Genomic DNA, 26175 nt, shown 5'->3' with positions numbered 1-26175 from the left:
CTTATTTTGTTCCCTTTTGTTCTAAGGTGGTGTGGGTAGATGAATAGAAGGAGTTGGTGTCTGCTAGTGCTGTTTAACAAGACTTGCAGAAGAGCTTCCCTACTTCACATAGTCATGAAAGATGGCCTGCTTTTTTTTTATACTGGCATTTTCTTTTCCTTGTTTCCTTTAATATAGGTTCTGGTTATGACGTGTCATGTTGCTTTGACTGTTTTGAGAAATGAATATTTATCCCTGTCAAACATTAATCTTTTGGTGTTTGATGAGTGCCATCTTGCAATCCAGGACCACCCATATCGTGAAATTATGAAGGTAGGTTTCCACTGTGTGACTGCTGTGACAATTGATTAAGGAGCATGAGTGAGGGGAAAGGGGCGGATGAGTGGGAAATGATTAAGCCAGCTTTGCTACTGAGAACATCATGCATGGAACTATATATTAGCATATTCTGGGACTGAGAATTTACTGCAGTGAATTAACACTTCAGTGACATTATGAGTTAGAAAAACAGTGTATTTACCATGTTGTACAGTGGCGATTATAGAAAAATCTGACATTAACAGAAAAGAGAAGCCAAACTTATGGACTTAGGGAATTTTTAAAATTCATTGGTAAAAATATTTGAGAGAAACTAGTAGAGGTTGGGAATGGGATGTACCGATGATTTTTTTTATTATTTTTAAAATACTGTTTTCTAAATATGTTTGTAAGGTTGAACAGAAAATATCCAAGTTTGGTTCCTTGTCCAGAACCTGCTATTGAAATAATAGCTTTCAACTAAGTGTCTAAGTTTGCAATCTACTAGCTTGATGGTAAACTTGCAGAATGACGGAAGGTAACTATACTAAGGCATTTAATTCTGGTTTACTTCACAGATCTGTGAGGATTGTCCATCATGTCCTCGAATCCTGGGATTAACAGCTTCCATTTTAAATGGGAAATGTGATCCTGCTGAGTTAGAGGAGAAGATTCAGAAACTGGAGAAAATCTTAAAGAGCAATGCTGAAACCGCAACTGATTTGGTGGTCTTGGACAGGTATGTTTTAGTATAATTGCGGCTGCTAAATTGATACCTGTGTCCTTCATTTTGGATACATCAGAGAAAGAAACCACTAGAAATATTTCCTCTCGAGTCCTATGAAAGTTTCTGTGTATGTGATGCCATTACTTCTACTGGGGATGGGGAGGGAAGGTAAACTGTTAAACTGCTTTTTGAGTAACCAGCGTTGAAGCATAGCTTTCCTTAAGGTTGAAGTATGAAGGCCACCTGGCCTTGGAATCTTCAGAGCTTTTGCATAGTTTTTAAAAAAACTGGAAACTTCGCATTCCACATCACGTTTTTGAACAACTTGTAAGACTGACAGTTTTATGTTTGAAGAGTAACAGGTCCATTTCCAGTATATGCCATAATCTTACTATCTAATTTAGAAAAATGTTGCAGCGCATACAACAAAAGATATATCTGTAATACCTGAAAGTTTATATATTTTTTTTTATATATATATATATATATAATATATATATATTTTTTTTAATGAGTAGCCTGTGTTTAGAGACTAATGAAAGACATTGGGGAACGAGAGGAAGCAGTAAAAACAATACTGACATACCACAGCAAGTGGGCTTTTTTCCCTATGTTATTACAGAATGTGGAATGCTGTGAATATTGTTAAAATAAATAAAAGTGGTGATAATGTGACTGCTGTAGAGGAAGAATTAACATGGAGTGATTAATATGTTGCATGTTTTCTCACACCAGCTGGACTGCATTGTGTGAACTTCATCTTAAACAAAGATGATTGCTCTTGTTCTAGAGCAGTTCTTTTCTTTAAAATGCATTTTTGTGAATGTGTGGGGAACTATTTGCTTTTAAGAATTTTTCTCTCATAGCTTTGTCATTTAAGAAGAGTCACTTGTGTAAGTGCAAATATGCGTATTTGCTAACTTTATATTACATATATTATTTGGCATCTCAAAAGACCACATTTTGGAGAACCATCATTTGTTTCACTCATGGGGGGGAAATGCACTTGAGCCCACTTCTTATTGCCCTTACTATTTGCTGTATAATGTTAACAAGCTAAAAATAACTGACTTTCAAAAGCTGTATTTGACTTGATCTTTGCCCTCAATTAAGATATACTTCTCAGCCATGTGAGATTGTTGTAGACTGTGGACCATATACTGACAAAAGTGGGCTGTATGGAAGACTATTAAAGGAATTGGATGAAGCACTTACTTTTCTAAATGACTGCAACATATCTGTACATTCAAAAGAGAGAGATTCTACATTAATTTCTAAGCAGGTAAGAACTTTAAGCTGTATGTAAAACCTGGGGAATTGAAATCTTCACCATTGTTTTTCTTTGCAGTATATGTTACATTACTGAAACTTTTTCTAAGCAGCCAACCTGGAGTATCTGGGGGCAGGGGGAAACCACCTTCTAACTTTTTTTTTCTTTTTCTCCACTAATGCTGCAGAGCTTTTCATAAGTATGAGTAGACCTTGAATGTCAACAGTTTGATTCCTAGATTAGAACTTCATCTGCTTTGAGAATCTTGTGTTCGTATTTGTTTAAGGCAGTAAAATAATTCTGTACATTTATGTTGTGGGTGCTTTTTCTGAGGTCAAGAATTTGATGTCTTCATGACCTCCAGTGATACTTGAATAATTCAATACAGAAGAGGAAATAGTAACTCAGGAAGTATTCTGAAAAGTTGTACCTAGTTGTGTTACAAGATGATAAAGTAAGAATTGAGGCATAAATTCCAGCTATAGCTCTGCAGTTTCCACAATTTATCTTAATCAGAAGAATATTAGACTAGTGCCAGTAAGTACATCCACACCTTCTCGCTGGAATGAAATCTTGCACCTCACGCTTGCCCCTGCATTTTTTGTACAATGGATGTCGTCACATGGGATGACAGAATAGAATCCAGAACATAGGGCCTATTGAGCATGGATCTGTCACGCTTGGGGTCCAGGCATCATCTTTGTGCTCTTGAGCTCTGCAATTTGAAATGTCCTCCTCAGGTACAATTATGCAGGTGCATAAGTGGTTTATTATTATTATTTTTGTTGTTGTTTTTTGTTTTTTAACAAGAAGTCAGTAATGAGTCATATTTCTTAAAATAATCAGTGAAGAAGTTGGAGAATATATTTCTCTATTCCATGCAAATTATTCCAATTTATTTTAACGTTCTTGGAAACACAGCACTCTGGCACTGGCCAGAGAAAAGATTATTAGGTCCAGAGAGAAGACTGATTTGTAGAACAGCCATTTTTCTGCCTTTTAGTATAGCACAATTGCGTGGCAAAGGGAATCCTGGGTTACTTCTGTGTTAAGCTTAAAATGCAATAGAGTAAAACATATAAGGAATGCTGGCAGCAGCGATCAATCCCCATGACTTAAGTTGTCCATAAAAGTGGATTAACTTCTATGCTGCTAATATATGTACCACTTCTGTGCCTGTTCTCAGTTCCAATGGCTCTCCAAGAAGATGGAGGCACCCATATTAAGAAAAAGAAATCAGTTTTACACTTGTGGTGCTCTTTGTCTTGGCTATGGAGTCTAAGCTCTACATGCAATTACAATTAGTTTAGATAAATTCTGGCCTTAGTTAAGTCTTGCAACTGACACACTTCAAGAAGGATAGTGTAGAGAATATGTTGATAACCTGTTTTATACTTCCTCACAGAAGGGAACAAGAAGAGAAATTCATAGAGCCACTGAAAACTCTAATATCCTGACTGTTTTGTGATACTTCTCTTGTAACACTACAGCCAGGTTGTGAGTCTTTTGAATAGTGGTATCCTTGTACTCCCTTTCTGGATTTTCTACTGTGATGTCTGACCACTTGACTTGGGAGGGGGAGGAGTCTTCCATTGGATAATGTCTTGGTACTCAAATCCCTAGGTGGTTTTCTCTGTAAAGTGGGTAGTTCCCTCTCTTTCAGATTTTCTTACTATATGCACCCACAGCCTTATTTTTTCCTATGAGAGGCTAGACTTACTAAGATTAGCCTAAGGCTACTGCACAACTTCCTAGTTAGATACTTTGAAATGTTGTATCAATAACAAATAGCAGAGTAAAAATGTCTATTAAACTGTTATTGTAATTGTTGAAATTGTTACTAGTTTCAGCGTTAATGACAGGGGATAGTATTTTCTGCTATGTTTATCTAGCTGCCTCTTGAGGTATTCTGCTTTTTAGCATAATTATCTTGAGGTAAATTTCAAATGACAATTCCATCAAAGTGCAAAATAGTAATTAAAGTTGCTTTTGTTGAGATACAGGAGTGTACAAAGTTCAAAGTTTAATTGTAATAATTTAGGAACAAGAAACTCAACATCTTGCTTCATCAGCAGCACAAGTTCCCAAGGTCTACTGAATGACAAAAGCTGACTTCTAATGTCTTTATAATAAAACAGTCATCATAATACTTATGAAGATTGTGCTACATGAAAAATAAGATTCCAGTCTAAAGTGAATAGTTAATAAATGTACTCTTTGAACTGATATTTGAATTCTTTTTTGTAGATACTGTCAGACTGTCGAGCTGTATTGGTTGTTCTGGGACCTTGGTGTGCAGATAAGGTAGCTGGGATGATGGTGAGAGAGCTACAGAAGTATATCAAACATGAACAAGAGGAGCTGCACAGGAAATTTTTATTGTTTACAGACACTTTCCTAAGGAAAATACATGCACTCTGTGAAGAGCACTTCTCACCTGCCTCACTTGACCTGAAATTTGTAACCCCAAAAGTAATAAAGCTGCTTGAAATCTTGCGCAAATATAAACCATATGAACGGCAGCAGTTTGAAAGTGTTGAATGGTATAACAATAGGAATCAGGATAATTACGTATCTTGGAGTGATTCTGAAGATGATGATGAGGATGAAGAAATTGAGGAGAAAGAGAAGCCAGAGACTAATTTCCCATCTCCTTTTACTAATATTTTATGTGGAATTATTTTTGTGGAAAGAAGATACACAGCAGTTGTCTTAAATAGGTAAATCTTCTTATTTAAAAATTTCCTTTTTTAAAACAAACAAACAAAAAAAACCCAGTCATACTCAGCAGCCGGCCCATGAATGTTAATGCTGTGACTATGTAGAGGATTGTATCATATATTTCAGAACTCTGTTTAAAAGTTGGTTTAGGAGATCGTAGTGAATCTGCATAAAGAAAGAATAATAAAAAGTGAAATATTCAGGCTGTGTGCATATGGGGTGGGTGGGAAGACCATGTGTATTTTTAAAATTGTACTCAATAGCTGATTTTTGGACCTTGGTTTGTAATTTGATTTCTTTTCAAGACAATATATGAACTGTTGTACTTGACCTGTAGAATGGACATATACTGATTTGTCTTAATCAGTCTTTAAATTCATATTTGTGAGGGATACTGGAATTTTTTTTAACCTACCGAGTGCAATATTTTGGAAATTTTTATTCTTACCTTACTAAATCACATTATTTTATGAGCCAAGTTTAAAGAAAATCAAATTTATGTTGCACAAATATCTCTTTTTAAGATTTACTAGTACTGCTTTAACAGTTGGTATTTATAAAACGCCTATTCAGTAAAACTTTGAGTAAAACATTAAGCACTTCTTACAGTCTCCACCAAGAAAAATACGATCCCTGGAATATATGCCAAGATACACTTTGCAGTACTCAGTTCCTTATCAGATTTTTTTCTTCAATGGGATCTGTGTTAGTTATATATACCTTTTTTAATTGTTAAATGCTATTTATCGCAAACCATGAATGACATGTTTCATTTATTTGCATATCTTTTTTTTTGTCTGGATAGGTTTTTTTGATAGCATGCTAAATGTCCTGTGTGATTTGTTTACTGCATTCCAGATAGGTCTTGACCTTAGAGACCTCTGAATCTGACCATTTTGTTGTTAGCTTTTGCCTGAACAAATAGCTTGTTTGAGTACCTAATATATTCTTTGATCTGCAAACTTGCCTGTTTTCTATGGACTTCTTCACTTTTCTTTGTCTTTTTGCACCCTTAAATGTGTGTTTACATAAACATACTATATAGTGCAAATTAAACCTTTCAGTGAAATGAACCTGTGCTGTTAATAACTTCAAAAAAAAAAAAAATTAACGTATTCTGATGAATTTTTTGCTGAACTGAAAGGAGCATTTCACCACCCTACAGAGACTGAACAGAATTGTGAAATTAATTCTTTTTTCTTGTCTGTTAGTCATGTGGTTTTTTTTTTTTAATGATACCCTGTTTTTCCATTGTGTGTTCTTGAAAACGGTGATTTATACCCTATACTATATCCTAACTGCTGTTGAACTTGACAGAGAATATGATTTCTAAATGGAATAGGTAACCAGTTGGTACCATCTTTAAGTTCTAGGCACCTTTGAAACAAGTTGTGGGTAGCAAAAAAAACCCTTGTATGTAACATTTTACCCCCTTCCAAAAGTTAGCTCTCCAGCAGACTTGCAAAATGCTCCTTTACCTTAAGCAAACCTGGTATCAAAATACCTGGATGATCAGCAGACCTGGGCTGTTCAACAAGGCTGAAGACCTTCACTGGAGAGCCTCACTGTATGCTCAATTTAAACTGAGGGGTTTTAGTTCAAGGGCCTTTCCTGATTGCAGCTGTAGATGCTGAACAAGTGGAAAGGCTGGCTCCCAAATAAGGAAGTCACAAGATGGTTTGGAGAGAATATATGAAAACTACTCAAGCTTTCATGTGTAACACAATCCAGCATGGATCACTGTGTAGAACTAAGTTAAAGCAGAGGTATCATGCACCTCTTTTCTTTGTACTAGTGACTAGAATCCCACTTTATGAAGTCTGTAGTTCATGGTGACTGAAGAAGGGCAACACTGGTGACATGTGTTGGACTGTATGGAAGAAATGGGTAGGAATTTCTTCTGAAGCAGTAATTGGAGCTAATCCATTTCATTAGAGACTTTTAGCAACAGCCACTGCACATATAGTAGATGCTACAGATCAGCTGCTTAAAACTTCATCAGATATGTGTAATAATAGTCAAAGATTTTAAGTGGCTTATTTCCTGGACAATCTTCATAATTCTTTTGTTTGATCTATACGACGGAGTTCTAGTTTCTGTAAACTGCTTTTTAGAACAGAAGACTTTTCCTAATTCCTCATTTCAGTCATGCAAACCACCCTTAGAGAAATGTCTGAAAGTGCAAGTTTTTGTATGTATTTGAAAAACAAGGCCTAGGAACTACCATTAATATTACTTCCTTTTTAACTACAAAGTAGAAATCTTAAATTTTTCTCAAGAACTTGCCAGCGCTGCACACAGGAAAGTGTTTATTCAGATGCTTTTAATTGTTGTCCGCTTCTGTAGTGAGATATGGTAAGACTATCTGAAGTCTTTAGTAAATACCCAAATTGGAGCTGTGTGACTTGACAGAAATGTCATGTGGAAAGAGAAAATAGAACTTAGGAATTTTGTCCAGTTATAACCCATGCTTACTTAGTATGTCTCTCTCTGAGTGCCTAGACTGCATACCAAAATGTGAATCTGTTAAGCCTTTGAACTAACAAACCTTGCAGATTTTAATACCAGAGGATCCTTTTAGTCCCTTTTCCTAAGGATACTAAACTATTTGCCACTGCCACATTCTCTTGCTGGTTCCCTCTGTCCATTCCAGTTTCAATAGATTTCAAGGGAGAGGGTAGAAGTCTTTAAGGTGTTTTAGGTTCCCATGAATGTGGTAAAAATCTGTGACCAGGTAAAAGGGAGAGACTTCAGTAGTGTTCCAATGGAGGAAGGGGAGAACTTGACATTTTCCATTCTGTTTGGCAGCAGCTATCACAGTGCCATCGTCTTCTGTGCGGCACAGCACTGGGAGACGTAATGGGGAGGAGTCTGAATTACTGTCAGAGGTATATGATGGCAGGCTGTCCTGTGGATATGAGGAGGACCTGGTGATAGCAAGATGAATATGCCAGGGGCAAATGGAAAAGTGGTTTTGGGATGACTGTTGAGAGATGTGTAGGAGATGCAAGGTTTTTTTTTTTTTTTAATATGTGACCCCTTGATTCATATTGGCTCTGCTGCTCATAAACCTGTTATGATTGAGAAATCCCAGATTCTGTCCATGCTGGAAACAGATCAACTAAGGATGCTACAACATAAGCAATTACTTTGGTCGCACAAGGTAATTATGCTTTAAAATCCATCAATGCCAAATTCTAGGTTCAGTGCACTGTTTATGTAAGCAATCTTCTAGCTTGTCTGTGAAATCAAAGCACTGCAGAAGCTAGCCTTTTCTGCTCCTATAACCTAAAGAAAGATGCAGGGGAATAGAGTGAGAGCATGAATGATCCTAACCTCTCTGTTTAGTGTTCCTTGTTAAAAACTTTGATTAAATCCACCAGTTGTAGATACGTTTGTGTTAGTTTAAAAAAAAAAAAAAAAGTTAAGTAAAAATAAGTAAATAAAAAAAAGTTATTTAAAAATAATTTAAAAAGTATCTTACTAAGTGGGCTGTGATCACTTTTTAGAAAAACAGCTCAACAATATTTTTGTCATTAATATACCTGAACAGAATGTGCATTTTAAAACATAATTTATTCTTCTTAACCTAAAAATTTAACACTTCATACTGGAGAAGCGTATTTTTTGAGGGCACAATTAAAAGATCTTTCTGCTAAAGTCACTCAGCCAGCATTTACAGAAAATGAGGTTAACTTGCAGATGTCTTGAATAGGGTGTTGAACAACTGGAAACCTTAGAGTAATGTCTTGGTTTAAAGATACTTTTGCTTTTAACAGTGGTTTTTTGGTTTTTTTTGCATGATAGGTCTAAAATGTTTGTGATGCATGCACACACATACTGCATATGTATGCATTCTATCTTTTATTATCCTTACAGAAGTTTTCACTAGAAACTAATGTCTTTAGAAAACACGCAGACCAGTTTATTTACATATTGGCAAAATATTTAACTGCCATGCTTCCATTTTTTTTTAATGTATATCTTACAAGCAGAAGATTATTTTTCATTTTCTGTGTTGTGTGACTTGAATAAATATTTTTAGGTTGATAAAAGAAGCTGGCAAACAAGATCCAGAACTGGCTTATATCAGCAGCAATTTTATAACTGGACATGGCATTGGCAAGAATCAGCCTCGTAACAAGCAGATGGAAGTAGAATTCAGAAAACAGGAAGAGGTAACTTCAGTAAAAAAAATAATTGAAACTAGCACTACCTTCAGAACCTTTGTTTACAGGCAAAGTCTGGGCACAGTCATTGGAAGTTCAGGGAGTACCCTTGGTTTAACAAATATGCATACTTATGATACAGATGTTCTTCGTAAAAATAACAGATGGTTAGAGAAATTATTGTGTCGCATTGCACTAATGGATAGAGATTAAAACTGCTTGTAAAATCGTGCTTGAGTCTTGTCAGATCATCAACCATGTAACTTTTCTCCGTTGGGTTAATACAGTAATACTTTACAGAAAATCAGTGCATTTATAACTGCATATTTAGGCAAGTTTTTAGAATGACTGATCCATTCTTCTGTTTTTACTAGCTGTTAATCGAGTGCATGATGCAAACAGGAGCCAGATTAATCTCTCTTGGTTACTTTTGCAGGTTCTTAGAAAATTTCGAGCACATGAGACCAACTTACTTATTGCTACTAGTATTGTAGAAGAGGGTGTTGACATACCAAAATGCAACTTGGTGGTGCGTTTTGATTTGCCCACAGAATACCGTTCCTATGTGCAGTCAAAAGGAAGAGCTAGAGCACCAATTTCCAATTACATCATGTTAGCAGATACAGACAAAATCAAAAGTTTTGAGGAAGATCTTAAGACATATAAAGCAATTGAGAAGGTATGAAGCTGAAGGAATGTGCCTGTTTTTCTTTATTTTTATCATAGTTTTTTGTTTGTTTTTAAGAGGGAAAAAAACCCTTCTCATTATGTTCTATTCTTAAAACGTTAAGATCCTGAGAAACAAATGCTCAAAATCTGTCGATACCAGTGAAACTGAAACTGAACCCATTGTTGATGATGATGATGTATTTCCACCCTATGTTTTGAGGCCAGACGAGAACAGTCCAAGAGTTACAATTAACACTGCTATTGGACACATAAATAGGTAGGAGGCATGTTCACTTTTTCCTTTTACTTCTTGTCTTTGAATAAGAAGTTTCTTAGTCTGTCTCACAACAGGTTGGGGTACTGTATATGCTTCCTCTTAGAAATCTTGACAGAATCTTCTGTCCTCAAGAGAATTGTCACAAGGATTTGAAAGGGATAGTCTGTATTGTGTGTCTTTATCCTACAAAGGTTCTAGTTCTGATGATAAATTTAGTGATACGGATTCCTGTTTGGTTGAAAGCTGTCCTGAAAACATTCAACTTCAAAATAGGTAGTAAGATTTTGTTGCTCGTGCCAAGCTAGCTTTAAAAAAAGAAAAAAAAAAAATTACACGGCTTGTTACACTGAAATAAAATCCTCCAATTCTAATATTCACATTTGTAATAGCAAATTGTTGTCTTGTTTGAAAACAAAATAAAAATACAGTAAGTAAACTGAATATATACAAGTCCATGAGACTGGATGGGATGCTTCCGAGGGAGCTGGCCAATGTCATATTTATAAGGTCACGGCAATTAGAGGTCCTGAGTGACAGGAGAAGGTAAATGTGTTGCATGTCTTCAAAAAAAGGAAAGGAAGAGGATCCAGGAAGCTACAGTGTGGTCAACTTTACCTCATTCCCTTGGAGTATTATGGACCAAGTCCTCATGGAAGCTGTTTCCAGGCCTGTAAAGGACAAGAAGGTGGTTGCAAGCAGCCAGCCATTTCATTATGGGCAATTTTTGCCTGACCAACCCAGTTGCTTCCTGTGGTGAAGTGCTTCGTTCTGTGAACAGGGGAAAAGCAATGAATATCATTTACTTGACTAAAGTAAGGGTTTTGATGTAATCTCCTGTAACATCCTCATAGCCAAATTGCTGGGATGCAGACCAGCTGGGTGAACTACATGGTAAATAAAACCTGGCAAGACTGTTGAACTCAAAAGGTGTAATGGTAAGTGGTTCAAAGTCTAGCTGGCAGCTGGATATGAGTAGCATTCCCTATAGGCCATTATGGGATCCAATACAATTTAACTTCATAATCATTGGTCTGCATAGTAGCATAGAATGTGTCCTCAGCAGATTTGCCTTTGACACCAAACTTGTTGGGGGAGCAGTTGCTACGATGGAGGGCTGGGCTGCCATTCAGAGGGGAACCATATCAAACCGAAGAAATGAGTCAACAGTAAACTGGAGATTGAACAAAGATAAATTTGAAGCCTGGCACCTGGGATTGAATAGCCCTGTGCATCATTACAGGCTTGGAACCAGCTGGCTAGAGACCAGCTTTGTAGAAAAGGACTTGGAGGTCTCCTCGCTGGCAGTTACTGCAAGACTACATTGCTGATATCTTCAGTTAAGGAAGAAAAACTGTATGCTCTTGCTGATTTAGCCCAGTATAGCCACCAGGTTGAAAATTATTCCCCTCTACTCAGCACTCATGAGGCCGCATCTGGCGCATGGTGTCCAGTTTGGGGCTCTGTCAGGACAAATGGGGTACTGACAAACTGGAGACAGTCCAGCAGAGTGCCATGAAGATGGCTAGGAGGCTAGAACATGTGAGGTGTGAAGAGTAGCTGAGGGACTTGGTTTGTTCAGCCTGGAGAAGAGATAGCTAAGGGTGATATAATTGTTTAAGCTACAGAAGACAAAGCTAGGAGCTTAGCGCAATGAAAAGGGCAGAAGGCAACAGGTGCCAGTTGTAACTAGGGAAATTCCAGTCAGTAAATGTTATTCCTTATAATTAATGAGTAGTTAAGCACTGAAACAGGTTCCCTGAGAGGGTATGGAGCCTCCATCCTTAAAAATATACAAAACTTGAATGGGCAAAGCCTTGAGCGACCTCATCTGACTTTGACATTAGCCCTGCTTTGAGTAGGAGGTTGGACTCCAAGTGTCTGTTCCAAATAAATTATTCTGTGATTCTATTTATTATTCTGCTTCATTAAATAGTAATGTTTGGAAACTGAAGCCCAAAATCTTCTGTAGTTTTTACAACAGTAAGGCAAAACTCTGTGTAATATCTTCAGATTTCAATGTGCAGGTATTGATTTGAAAAGTCTTTTGTCAACTTAGGTACTGCGCTAGATTACCAAGTGATCCATTTACTCACCTAGCTCCCAAGTGTAAAACCCGAGAACTACCTGATCATACGTTCTACTCTACTCTCTACCTGCCAATCAACTCACCTCTTCGAGCCTCAATTGTTGTAGGTATTTGGGGAAAGAAAAGCATGGAAATAAGTGAATATGTTTATATAGGTGTACATGTGCTTTTTTTTTTTTTGAGCTAGCTTTTTTCAGTGTTGCTAATGAAAATTGCATGATTTCTCTTTTCCTGCATTGTGCTGCTCTGTAACTGTTTTCAGATCACTGGTTTTCTGTTGTAGTCTGTTTTCCAGCAGTTACTGTTTATTCTAAAGGCATAAATATTTAGATTTCTTGTCCATTTATGAGTTGTAAGAATGTGCTTTATTGTTCTGTGGTCAATATTATGCTGAGTTCAAAAACTTGTAATTGTGGTTTCCATGAAAAAGCAATGTTAGCCAGAGTATCTTTGTAAAATATTTTATTGACAGTTTTGCTTATATAATATGTATGTTTATGTTAAACTGTTTATATAATGTGTAGTAAGTAATGTACTATTCAACCAAAACTTTAAATGTTTATAGGGTCCTCCAATGAGTTGTGCAAGACTGGCCGAGAGAGTTGTAGCTCTTATTTGCTGTGAAAAACTGCACAAAATTGGTAAGAATTTGAAAAGCAAGATCTCTTTGGTCAAGTACTATTTGTAATTGAGAAACTTAATATTGTATGGAAGCTATGGATACATTTCCATTTTAGCTATTAGAAATTACTAATCTCCTTTTTCTTTTCACCATGTTTTGTCATGTGATCATGTAATTAATAATTTAGCTAGCTTGCTGGTGAAATACTGTTACTGAACATACATTGCCTTATACAGTGAATGCAACTGTATTTGAAAACCGATTTTGATGTTGAATGTACTTAACATAAAGGGGAAAAAGATCTTTTTCTCTAGCAGGTTGTGGTTATAGATTGGGAACTCTATATTGCAGCCAAAAAATAACCTTTTTTTGAAGTGAGTTGTAACAAAGAATAAACTTTGGGCTGAATTTTTTTAGAATTTTATGAATTTTATGTTCTCTATATGATCGTATGTTGTGGTCCAAAAATAGAACATTTCAGGATTATTTCAGCTGTCTTGTCTCTAATGAAAATACTGGAGCATATTCTTTATTGTAGATTGTTTTTAAGAGTATTCCATATTATTATGGATTCTTTGAAGCAGTACAGAGGTATTTATATATCTTTAAGAAAAAAAATTGGAAGACTATCTGAATTAAACCTTTTGATCATTGGATTCATACCAATAAATGTATCCAAGAATAATACTGTAGTGGCTCAATTCGGGGTTGAGAGTGCACATTCAACAGTAGTATTGCCCTTTCTGGAATGATACGGAAATATAACTGTTTCCTTTTTATTGCAGTAACTGTGTAAGTCATTCTAATCAAGTATTTCAGTTGCTGGTTGGTTTTTATTGGCACAAGGAGTTGATTTTTTCTTTGATATTTTCATTGTATAATTCAAATTTTAGTCAAATTCTCTCAGAAATTTCAATTATGAAAGTATTTTTGCTGAAAACAAACTTTAGAAAAAGAATAATAAAGGTAAAAGTAATCTATTGCAACTCTTACTTAGGAAGCCTTGCTGCCATAAGCGTATTTAAAAAATAAACAAACATAGTTGTTTTACTGAACTACTGTATCTGCTGCATAATATTTGAAGGGACCAAGATTTGATTGTTCATAATGCTATCTCTGTTTACTCTTTCATAATAATCAGGTGAACTGGATGATCATTTGATGCCAGTTGGGAAAGAAACGGTTAAGTATGAGGAGGAGCTTGATTTACATGATGAAGAAGAAACCAGTGTTCCAGGAAGGCCGGGCTCTACAAAACGGAGACAGTGCTATCCTAAAGCTGTTAGTATCACTTAGTGCTGTCCACATCTCCAGTCTAATACTTTATATGCTAACAAGAAGAGAAAATTGCTTAGTCTTAGTCTTATATGATGCGTAATCCTTAAGACCAATTTCGCATTTATAGTCAAAATATTTGCAGTATTAACTGTATGGAAACTTGCACTGTTTCCTGAATGAGCTTATGGGAATACGTTTTCCTAATACCTGTTGTTCAAAGAAATGGGTTCTTCTTTTTAAGAAGATGAAGAACAAGTGTGGGAGTGAGAAGTTGTGTAGACCTGCAAGGTGAAACAAACTTTGAAATAAAAGAAAGTATACTTTTTGTAAAGCTTGTTGACTGTATTTTCCTAGTTGCATAGTTGTTTGTTTTTTTTTTTTTTCTCCCAGCTATACCAGCAAAAATAAGGTCCTGCATTAGTAATCTATTAAGAACTTCAGTGTTCTGGTAAATATACTAGAGCAAAGAAAAAAATACTAGCTTTCTAGAGAAATAAGTTGTAAGCTTGACTGAGGTGCCCAGGGTTCAAAGTTATCTTCCAGGCCCTCAGTGCAGAATTTGCACCTTTACCCACTCATTTTTTGTTTTAGGTGCTTGGTTTAGTTTGGTCACTGTACTGGTCAAATGAAGAATTTCAGAATTTTTGGTTGGAACCTTATAATATCAAATATACTTTTAATACTTTAATTTTTAAATAAAAATTCTAAACTTTACATTGAATACTCCAAGGGGATTACATAATATTCTTTTTATAGCTCTGCATTATTAAGTAATTTATCCATGTATCTGTTACACACCGTTATAACTACATTAGGTTTTGGATTGGACTTTTTAGTCACTAATAACAGGAGAGTGTTAAATCTCTTAAAAGTAAGAGAAACTGCAGGATAGCATCTTTGTCAGTTTTTTGTAACTGTTTAGGGAACCCCCCCCCCCCCCTTCTTCCCCTGCAGTTAGCATAACCACCTAAGAGTCTCTGAATGGTACAGGTAACTTGTTCAAAGTAAGTTGTGGGGTATTCTTTGCATATTTCACAAAGAATGGCCTAGATATGTGGCCTTTGGTCACATATAGGAATGTCACGTTTGCTCACAGTAGTAGCTTATACTGCTGTGTTGTACATTGATATGCAGCCTCACTTACGGTGATAACCCTTAGGTAAATCCATTCTTGGCATCTTCCACATGTTCCAATTTTTCAGTACTTTAATTGGTTATTAGAAAAGTCTAGGAAGCATACTGTAGCATCATAAAGAATATTATAGAAGGAAGGATAAGTGAGAAAACCTTTCTCTTGCAAGATGTCAGACTGATAAGTTTGAATATTTGCAAGGTGTTTCTTGGTGCTTCTTGTCAGCAACTGGTGATTTTTGGAATGGGGGCTGCTATTAAAATGCACAATTGTAGTATCTCTCATTGAGAGGAGTTGATTTGTCAAGTGATGCATCATTCTTTCTCAGTTGTTTTTTTTTTTTTTTCTACCGAATTCAAGAATATTTTTCGCTTGCTTTTGTCCCAACTTCTCACATCTGGAAAAGAAACTTTGGCAAATGTTTAAGGTCTACAAGATCCTCTTGGGCTTAATATAGTTACTAAACTTATGAGTGATTTTTCCTTAAGCCAGGGCCACAGTTTTGCCACAGTATAAAATCCAGGGCTGTATGTACTGCAGCTTCTTTTTAGATAAACAGAAGAATCATTTTTGAGACCCATGAAGTAATGAACTCCTTCCCAACATAAAATGCAGTTTCTTAAGAACTGTGACAAACATGAGCTGCAGAATTAAAAATGTTTTAAATTGGCCTCATGGCTGTTGTGAGTACTCAAACTCTACAAGCTAGAATTAGAAGAAAATTTCTTTGTGGTGTAGTGCCTGGGCAATAGGGACAGCGTGTAGAATTCTGTGTGTGTTTGTCCCCACTGTATGAAAATGTTTTTGACGTTTTGAAACAGTTTTACTGGAGAAAAGAATCTGTGTTACTGAATCTGTAAATTATAATTCAGCAAAATTTGTGTGAAAACTGAATTGTTATGATTTGTTTTGGGGGTTTTTTTTGGAGTGTGTTCCTCCCACACTCTCTGCCGAGGTCTAAAGAGCTTGGACATAAAGGGGTGCTTCAGAGTTACTGACAAAATGTGGAAATCGGCATCAAAACTTCAGTTGTATTGATGGTGAAGTTATGTCTGTTCTACTGTTGCACTTGGGTTTTTAACACAGCCTGGATAAAGTGGTGGAAGTTGACTCTGCAAACAGGAAGTTCAGGGAGCACCATGCTCCCTTTAATGCTACTATTCAATCAGATCTCATTGCTCCCAAGACAGACCAGGCTACTGACCAAACATTTTTACTTAAGTCTTTATTAATTTTCTTATTCCTCATTTTTTAGTAACACCTTTCCTAATAAACATATGAAGGCTTGTTCAAGGAATAGTATTTAGGTAAATTTTGCTGATTTAACCCTGTTAATATTTTTTTTCTCTTTTTGATTTTAGATTCCAGAATGTTTGAGGGATAGTTATCCCAAACCTGATCAGCCTTGTTACCTGTATGTAATAGGAATGGTGTTAACTACTCCTCTACCCGATGAGCTCAACTTCAGGAGGCGAAAGCTGTACCCTCCTGAAGATACAACAAGATGTTTTGGAATATTGACAGCCAAACCTATACCTCAGGTGATGAGTCTAGCTCCTTTCCTTATTCTGCTTGCCTTGCAACCTGTCATTCTCCCTGTTCCCTTCCCCATCACCCTGCTCCCCCAAACTGAAGGGTTGGAAATGACCATATCGTGATAAGTGCTGCTTATATCAAGTATCCTCCATAAAATGAGTAATAATATCTAGTCTGATCACTATTTCATGTCTTTAGTAATGCAACAAGCTGTTCTGTTTCTGCGGCGCTTTTGTTTTGTAATTTTATTTTATGTTCTTTTGCAATGGCAAATTCAAAATGTTCTTCCTTTTTTGTATGAGGTATGACAGGAGCGGGGTTTCAGCTACAGAGATTGCCTAATGCACTACTTTATCCATATGAAAGCCATGGTAATAAGTTCTTTCAGCATTCCTAATCTGCAGCAGCAGCAAAAGTAGGCCATGTTAGTCAAAACTGGCACAAAGCCCTAAAAGATAGTCATCTCTGGGAGGGGTTCCATGTGATCAGAGTATAAATGAAACCATCTTGTAACTGTGCCCTTACCTGAAGTGAGTACTCTCAATTTCCATTTTGATTTAAAAATCTTTTGTGCCAAGGGTAATGAATTCCTAATTGATTAATTACAAGGTAACTATGCTGGGGACCAGTCTACAACAGGATGAATCTAAGCATGTGGTTGGCGTGCCAGTTATTGAAGATGAGAAGCTTTTAGAGGAAGCATAAGAGAAATGAGTACTGAAAATAACCTCAGCCATTGCTACCAAAACCAGCACACTCCATTAGCACTTCCTAGCATCAGAAGTCTCCAGGAAAGTTCAGTTAGTCTGGTACATGGGAAAATCTGGGAGAAAAGTTTTGAAGGAGATCTTAAGAGTGTTGCTCCAAAAACCCCAAAATCTTGAGCATGGTAAGACTGTGCCCATGATCTTACAAATCCAGACAAAAACTGCTTTCTGATCTCAGGTCTTCACCTGAATCATAAGAAATATGGTAATACCTTTTTTACAGAAAAGTACTTTGTAATTAACATTTTAATCAAAGTTGTGATGAAGGAAGCAAATGCTTTCTTATCTTGGCAGACACTACAAAAACATTTTATACCAATTGGCTTTTCAAAAGTGGTTTTTTTGGGGGGAGGAGGGAAGGAGTTGGGTGTTTTTGCCAGAGAATCGTTCACCTGGTGGTCAAAATAAACATTATCTATTTAAAGATTTGCAAAGATTAGAATATCATTGTGTGCAACTTCCTTGTCATCTTTTATATAAATTCTCTAGCTGTAAATAAAATTGTTAGTTTTCTGTATCAGTTTCTTTTTCATGCATGGGTTTTCTCAAAAGTGCCAAGAGTAATCTTTCCTAAGGGGATGGAAACCACATACTTCAATGCAAAATTAGGTGATATTTGGAGATTTACCTGGATATAATATAGTGGAAAAAATGAAGAAGAAGCAACATACTGAAAGACAATTTGGTTTTCAGACTGGATCTTTGAGACTGGATTGTTTCACAAGATAGATGCTTGGGAGACAGATTTCCAGAATTTCTTTATGCATCTACTTCCACTTCACCTCAGCTGCTTTCAGAGTTATATCTTGAAATAAAAACACAGAAATCATTCTCAGAACTATCCATGTGTAGCCACATGAAATCTAGTGATAATCAGTCAAATCAGATGTCCTGTTCTGTGATCTGCAGCTAAGTCACATTAAGATGCAGAAACAGGAGGCACTAATGGTGCTCATTGAAGATTTGCCCTGTTCTTTCTGTTTTGCAGTCAAGTTACAACTGAAGAATAATATTTTACGTGGCTCTGAACCATGGGGCATTTTGATATTGGGATTTCCATGGTATTTCATATAGTAGCTGAAGTTCTTTCTTTCTGTTTCTCTCTCCTGGTCCTGCACAACTATGCTAGACTTGCAAATGTGTCATGACTTCCTTGGTTGACCAGTATGCAAGTCTAGATTATTTGAGGTAGAGATCCTGCCTTTTTTTCTTTTTTTTTTCCCCCCAGATTTGGAAAATAGTGGCTAAGAGTTTTAGCTATAAAAGAAGTGTAATTCAGCGTAGAATCTTTTAGTCTGTTTAGGAAGACTTTTTATTCCTTCATCAGATCAAATGAATCAAATATGTATTACAGGTGAAAAGAAGATGAAACAAAACAGGGCAGGGTGGGACCTGGTCTTTAGTTGATACAGTGGCCAGCACAAATGGCATGATGGTACTTGCCATACAGTGCTGTGGTCGTACAAACATAACATTTTAGTGCACCAAGTGCCCAGGAGCATCAGAATGATGGATTAGTCAAGTTTGTGATTAAATTCAACCACCATTTTCCCGAAGATGCAGATTTTGAAATTGGTTCCCCTTCCTGGAAGAATTACACTGGTGTTATTGAGAAACTTTCACATTCAAGATCAGTTCTGTCTATTTCCACCATTCCTTAGAGGACTCTTTTCCTAATCATTTTGCTGTAATGAACATTTCCTTGGAATGTTGCAGCATAAAGAGGATTCAATGTTAAAAAATACCTGAAGCATTGGCAGTACATGTGCTTTAACCAAAATGGGAAGAACCGTCAGGCTTCAGAGCTGCTACAGAGAAGAAGTTGAAATTCTGTACCTGCTGTTAGATATCTTGGAAAGTTTTTAATAAAAAGACTTCTTCTGTAGATGAGACTCAGCTAAGGAAAATCTTTTCAAAGTAAATTTTCTGTTGTCTTCGGAAGAAAATACTTCAAGAATATTCTCACATTTCTTCTTTTGTAATGGGGGGGGAAAAACATTTTTACTTGACTACAAAGAGAAAAGCTCTTAATGAGCTATGAAAAAAAAGTCATTCCTTAAGCCTTCAAAATCTCCTGTATAATTGAAGGTCACTAAAGGTCAAATATTCTGAAAAAGCTTTTAGGAACTGTGACTCTGATAACTGCATTTCTTTAGCAAAGACCAATAATTCCAGAGTTTAGAAGTTACAGGCATGTTTGTACATACAACAGTGTAAGCTGATGCATCAGCACTGCTTGTTCCCATACCTGGCAGTCACCCATATGACTGTGCAGAGAGGTAGTTAGCCAGCTAAACTGTCAAAACTTGGAGGGGGGAATGTTAGTTTTTTGGCAGGGTGGTTGGTTTGTTGCTAATATAGTTTCCTGACCGGTTTGCTCTGGGGTCAGGCAAGCACTACCTGTGACACAAAGGTGAGCACAGGAAAGTGTGGCAGGAGAATGCCAACTTAAGGAACTTAAACTCTTGTGGAATGGTACCCTTGGAGTAACGTCTTACTCTTTCAAGAGGTTGGGACCTTAGCAGATTTGGTGTATAGTCTGCTCTCCAGCCTTCTAAGAGGCATGAGTTAGAGCAAGCATGTCATATGTTTCAAATGGCTAACAGATTGCTTTATTTTCTAATATTTAAATTGATTTCAGGACTATTTTGATAGCACAATGGCAGCATTGGTCTTTGCATACCTAGATTTTCATATACAGTATCTGAACTAAACATTCAGTACTCTGTAGAGGAATCCAGTTCTGGAATTTTCTCTTTTGATTTCTTTTGTTTTTTCTTGCTTAGATTCCTCACTTTCCTGTGTATACTCGCTCTGGAGAGGTTACAATATCTATTGAGCTAAAGAAATCTGGTTTTACTTTGTCTCTGCAAATGCTTGAGTTGATAACACGACTCCACCAGTACATTTTTTCACATATTCTTCGTCTTGAGAAACCTGCACTAGAGTTCAAACCCACAGAAGCTGATTCAGCCTATTGTGTTCTACCTCTTAATGTTGGTAAGAACAGAGTTTTTCAATATTTACTTTGAGTTTCCTTATTTATGTTAAATTTCAGGTATTAGCTATAGAAATGATACCATATGCAACAGGATGAAGATTTATGTTAGTTTTAATTTATTTCTTCTTCACAATTCCAAATTAGTTTTAATTTACTGATGTGAGATGATTTATAGTAGACTTCAGCTGACTGAACAAGAATACAAAATCATACATATGTGGGCAAGAAGAGTTTCTTTTGACATTTTGGGGGGATGAATGAAACAAGTGAAATGAAAACAATCAAATATGTATACAGAATAAGAAAAAAGTACTGTAATTTGCAACTTTCCAGAAAATTTCAGCCTGGAAAACACTTCCCTGAATAACTGAATTATGCACTTTATTTTTAAGTTGATGACTCCAGCACTTTGGACATTGACTTTAAGTTTATGGAAGACATTGAAAAATCTGAAGCACGTACAGGCATTCCCAGTACACAATATACAAAAGAAATGCCTTTTATTTTCAAATTAGAAGATTACCAGGATGCAGTTATCATTCCAAGGTGAGTACTGTGTATAGTATGACCTTAAGTATGTACAAATTATATTTATATAAATACTTGTCATAATGGGATGTCAGTGTTTGCAACAGAAGATTTGCTTGTAAGAAACATTCTTAAATTAGCTAAGATACCAACGTGTGTCTTCAGGTTTGTGGTAAGTTTTTTTTATCAATAGATATAATTTTATATAGTGTGTTTTAGCCACAATGTTTAGGCCTCACAAGCTTCCTTCCCTTTTTATTAGGAATATTAGAGTTCACAAAACTTGCACAGTAGTCTGGTAAAAAGTTATGCAACTTCACCACCACCAGCTGGCTTACTGAAACTAATTTTGACTTAACAGGTTGAGTGGGTGTCCTGTTCTCTGGTTACTGGTTATTCACAGCAAAGACTTGCCAAAGGAAGGCATGCTATTTGGTGGCTGAAAAAAATAACAAGTGAAAAAAGATCATTTAAGACTTAAGACTAAAAGAATCTTTCTGTTAAATGGTATTTAGAGAAAAGACTTGAAGAATTTTACGTAGTGGATATGCAAAGGCTCTCCAGAATTGGTAGGCTTTATGGAGACTTAATTATTCTCTATATTGTTTGACATAATTTGAAAAAAAAGAAATGGATTGATTGACTTGTGCCTGCGCCCACTACACTGTAAACAATAATAGCTCTAGAATATACTTGGAGAATAAATATTAGTACTTTGTTTTGGTCTCATCTGTGGTTCCCCCCCCGCCAAATGTCTTCCTATCACTGCACCTCTGCAGCTGACTGAAGTGGTAAAAATGCTAGTGTACAAAGTAGTGAGGGACCATCGCTGTATAAGTACTACTTCATATGGTCAGAGTTGACACCATGGAAGCAGCTCATAGGTGGTGTAAATTAGCACAATTCCTGAACTTGGTGGAACTATGGCATCTGAAGATCTGGTTACAGCAGTATTTTTCTCCCCTCCTTGCCTACCTCCCCACCCCCTCTCCTCCCCCCCACCCTCTTTATTGGGAAGGAGGGAGGGAGGGAGAGGGCTGCTGAGTACACATCTTGCACGAAAATTCATTAGTTGCTATCTGATAATGTTCAGGCATGGGGGAGTTTTGACCTTGTTTTGTACATTAAGAAGTCTCATCAAGTTTTCAAGTACTTCTGTATTCAGTCAACATAGCAACAGTGGAAATACCGGCTTATCCTGTTCTCTCTCACTTCTTATAAGCTCCTCAGAGGAGAAGCATAATGTGATGTCTGTACATTGGTACAATTCTACCTGAATTCTGATCTTATTTGGAGATTTTTCGGGATAGACGTGACTGTGAATAAGATAAAAGGACTTCCCAAAAGCTCCTTTAACCAGACTGGTTTTCAGAGCTTAGATGTTCAGACAGTCTGGGGATATGGTTTTCTTGGTCTCATCTTTTCAGGAATGCTAAAAAAAAATCATTAATAGTGTTTTAATTTTATTTAGAAATGTCTATTTAGAAATCTAAAGAGAAGCTGAAAATGATAGATGCAGCAGATCAAATTAAAAAATAATATGCAAATCGAACACTGAGTGTATCCTCTAAGGTACTTTACACAAAATGGTCTATGTTATTTTGGTCAACTGTAGCTTCCCCCCAGTTAAGGACAATTGTGAAATAGGTTTTTAAACCAGGATGGTTTGCAGAACACTCGGTCTGCATGTTCCCATTCACTAGATGCTACAAAATGCTAAGAGTCTGCAGCAAAATTTAGACATACAGCAAAGTGCCAAAAGCCAAAACTATAGTGTGCTGCAGGAAGGAAAACAAGATCATGGGTATTGCCAGGTTCCTAGGTTCTTCCAATAATGGAAGGCTTGTTTGAGGTTCTGAAATAATCCTAGTCAGTAGTCCGTACCTATATTATGAGAGATATGATAACAACAACAAAGACCCTAGTGATTTCATGTAGGACAAAATTCCTTCTTGAACCCAGATCTAATAAGTAGTTTAGTGTAACAGTCAACAAATTATACCTACAAAGTACTTGAGAAATTTCAGTCTTGCTACACATACTGGACATCTCCATATATTATGTTTCTACTTGTGACTGTTCTAGTGCTTTAGAAGAACAGTTACTAGTTCAAGCAGCAACCCAGAAGCCAGGCTATGTATGAAGGGAGAGAGAAGGGAAACTTCTTCAGAACCACCAAGATTAACAGAAGCCTTGACACACACAATTAATACAATATACACTTTGTACAGATAAGCAAATAGCAATAGGTCTTTGTGTTAATATGATGAGGATACCTAGGAAATAAGGTATGGAAGGACTCTTTTTGAAAGTCTGAACTTCTAATGTCAGGATCTCTTCTGTCATATAGTCTTGCCATCAAACTTTATCAGGTTGCTTTTTTTTTAATGTTGATTTCCTGATTTTTTTTTCCTGTTCATGTTTTTCACTGTAGTACCCAATTAGCATCATTAACAATGATAAAGGTGTTGCAGCAATTTGCCTCCACCCCCCCTCCCGCCCAAATTCTGCATTCTCTTAAAGAACTACATTGTCTTAGCCTCCTTAGAAGGCTTGTAAATTTACCTTATTAGGTATTTGGGGTTTTCTATTTTAACTTTATTTGAAGGATGACTTAGTTAAAATGCCAGTTTAGATGTGAGGTAGTGCAGTTTTAGTGTAAGGTAGAACTCCATTTCTACTGATTCTAGTATTTGAGGAGGCCAGACTTTAAAAATTAAGTTTAACTGTTAGATATTATCATTTGCAGCATTACTCTGAGGTGGTTGTCCAGAACTTGATTATATATTAGATTTTGAAGACATGAGTCTTCTATTTTATTAAAATATCTCTCCACAAGACATTGCATAGAGTATAGCTTGACTTTATTCTTCCTTATCTTACAACATGCATTTCACTTAGTATTTGATTTAGTTAAACAAATTGGTTTCTACAAAAAAATCAGGTGAATTATTTGGTGGTTTAGCATCTTGACTACATTGCAGCATCAGGAAGCTGGTACAGGCTTTACTCTTAAGGATATAACATATGCCAAACTATGTTTTTGTTTAGGTATCGAAATTTTGATCAGCCTCATCGATTCTACGTAGCTGATGTATACACTGATCTTACTCCACTCAGTAAATTCCCTTCCCCTGAATATGAAACTTTTGCTGAATATTATAAAACAAAGTATAATCTTGACCTGACCAATCTCAACCAGCCACTGCTGGATGTGGACCACACATCTTCAAGGTAACAATCTTACTTGCTTGACACTTGTAGTTTGACAATAAATCACCGTTTTCTTTGTTTTGGTATAATGTGATAAAGCTGAAGGCTTGTGTTTTCCAAAATAATTACTGATTTTTAGAGGAGGTGCTTAGCTTGTGTCAACAACTGTAAGGTAAGAGTCCATTTTTTTCTGGAGGTAGCTGTGCTGTCACCTTACAGTGCATTAAGGATGAATACTCAGAATAAACCATCATTTTGGAAAATTTAGGCTATTCATATTTTTTTATGTATTTATATTAAAGTATTTTCACTTGTTCTTAGACTTAATCTTTTGACTCCTCGCCATTTGAACCAGAAGGGGAAAGCACTTCCACTAAGCAGTGCTGAGAAGAGGAAAGCAAAGTGGGAAAGTCTGCAGAATAAGCAGGTGAAATAGAAGTACTTGATTCAAGTTGTTTCTCTCTAACAGTGTTCTGAAGTCTACCTTCAAAAGTAAAATTCTTTTCTCACCCTTCCCCAACCCCACCCCAGATACTGGTTCCAGAGCTCTGTGCTATCCATCCTATTCCAGCATCACTGTGGAGAAAAGCAGTTTGCCTCCCCAGCATACTTTATCGCCTGCACTGCCTATTGACAGCAGAGGAACTAAGAGCTCAAACAGCCACTGATGCCGGTGTAGGGGTTAAATCACTTCCTGCAGATTTCAGGTATGTATTTTGCTAATATCTCACTTTTGATATCTTACTTTATTGAAAAACAAGGTGAAAATATACCACTATTGCATGAATTTAAAATTGATACCCTTTGTTTGACCCATGTCAGCTTTCAGTGAAGGATATAGTTAGAAAAGACTTGATGTGAATAATAAGGTTATTCAATTAACTATGAAGATGCTGCAGTCACTGTTCTTTTCAGAAGAACATTACTTTTTTTAAAAACATGTATGTGCATAACAGCTTTCTTCTCTTGTCATATTTTCTTTTAACAAAATCAATATATATCTTTACAGATATCCTAACCTGGACTTTGGATGGAAAAAGTCTATTGACAGCAAATCCTTCATCTCTATTCCTAGCTCCTCTTTGGTAGAGAATGAAAATTACTGTAAGCACAGCACAATTGTAGTCCCTCAAAATGCTGCACATCAAGGTGCTAATAGAACCTCTTCTGCAGAAAAGCATGACCAAATGTCTGTGAATTACAGAACATTGCTCAATGAGTCACCCAGTAAACTCCAAATTGATGTCTCAGCAGAACTTGCAGCAATTAATGGTGTTTCTTATAATAAAAATCTTGCCAATGGCAATTGTGATTTAGTTAACAGAGATTTTTGCCAAGGAAATCAGCTGAATTACTGCAGGCAGGAAATACCTGTACAACCAACTACCTCATGTCCCATTCAGAATTTATACAGCAGTGAGAACCAGCCCAAGCCCAGCAATGAATGTACTCTACTGAGTAATAAATACCTTGATGGAAATGCTAACAGATCTACCTCAGATGGATGCCCCAAAATGGCAGTGACCACCAGTACTTCAGAAGCTCTTAATCTTTTGATAGACAGAGTGGATTTTGAAAAGAGCCCTTCCAGCGGGTACTCCTCAAAAACTCTCGGCCCCAATCCTGGTCTCATTCTTCAAGCTTTGACTCTTTCAAACGCTAGTGATGGTTTTAATCTGGAGCGGCTTGAAATGCTTGGTGATTCGTTTTTAAAGCATGCCATCACTACATACTTGTTTTGCACTTATCCTGATGCTCATGAGGGACGGCTGTCATATATGAGAAGCAAAAAAGTAAGTAGTAATGATCCAGTGATACTGGGTAAAATGCTGGCTGTATAAAAAAATTACGTGAAGATTGAATGGCCCCAAGGTGATTTAGG

At 36.5% G+C, this 26175-nt stretch overlaps 1 protein-coding gene across 1 annotated transcript in view; it reads left to right on the top strand.

The window, feature by feature from the left end:
• Positions 1–26175, top strand: part of DICER1 (dicer 1, ribonuclease III) — a 72734-nt gene that overhangs the window by 29990 nt on the left and 16569 nt on the right. The window contains exons 7-23 of the mRNA XM_067294923.1: positions 178–312; positions 876–1036; positions 2138–2306; positions 4542–5014; positions 9061–9193; positions 9621–9863; positions 9976–10130; positions 12187–12319; positions 12782–12857; positions 13980–14119; positions 16610–16789; positions 20338–20551; positions 20945–21098; positions 24132–24314; positions 24615–24720; positions 24825–25000; positions 25303–26086. Coding sequence (XP_067151024.1) covers positions 178–312; positions 876–1036; positions 2138–2306; positions 4542–5014; positions 9061–9193; positions 9621–9863; positions 9976–10130; positions 12187–12319; positions 12782–12857; positions 13980–14119; positions 16610–16789; positions 20338–20551; positions 20945–21098; positions 24132–24314; positions 24615–24720; positions 24825–25000; positions 25303–26086 — 3615 coding nt within the window. The remainder of the gene's footprint in view (positions 1–177; positions 313–875; positions 1037–2137; positions 2307–4541; positions 5015–9060; positions 9194–9620; positions 9864–9975; positions 10131–12186; positions 12320–12781; positions 12858–13979; positions 14120–16609; positions 16790–20337; positions 20552–20944; positions 21099–24131; positions 24315–24614; positions 24721–24824; positions 25001–25302; positions 26087–26175) is intronic.

Source organism: Apteryx mantelli, chromosome 4 (genome assembly GCF_036417845.1).
Source record: "Apteryx mantelli isolate bAptMan1 chromosome 4, bAptMan1.hap1, whole genome shotgun sequence".
Classification (NCBI taxonomy): domain Eukaryota; kingdom Metazoa; phylum Chordata; class Aves; order Apterygiformes; family Apterygidae; genus Apteryx; species Apteryx mantelli.
The sequence above is the reverse complement of the archived record's forward strand: the minus strand, read 5'-3'. Positions and strand labels throughout refer to the sequence as shown.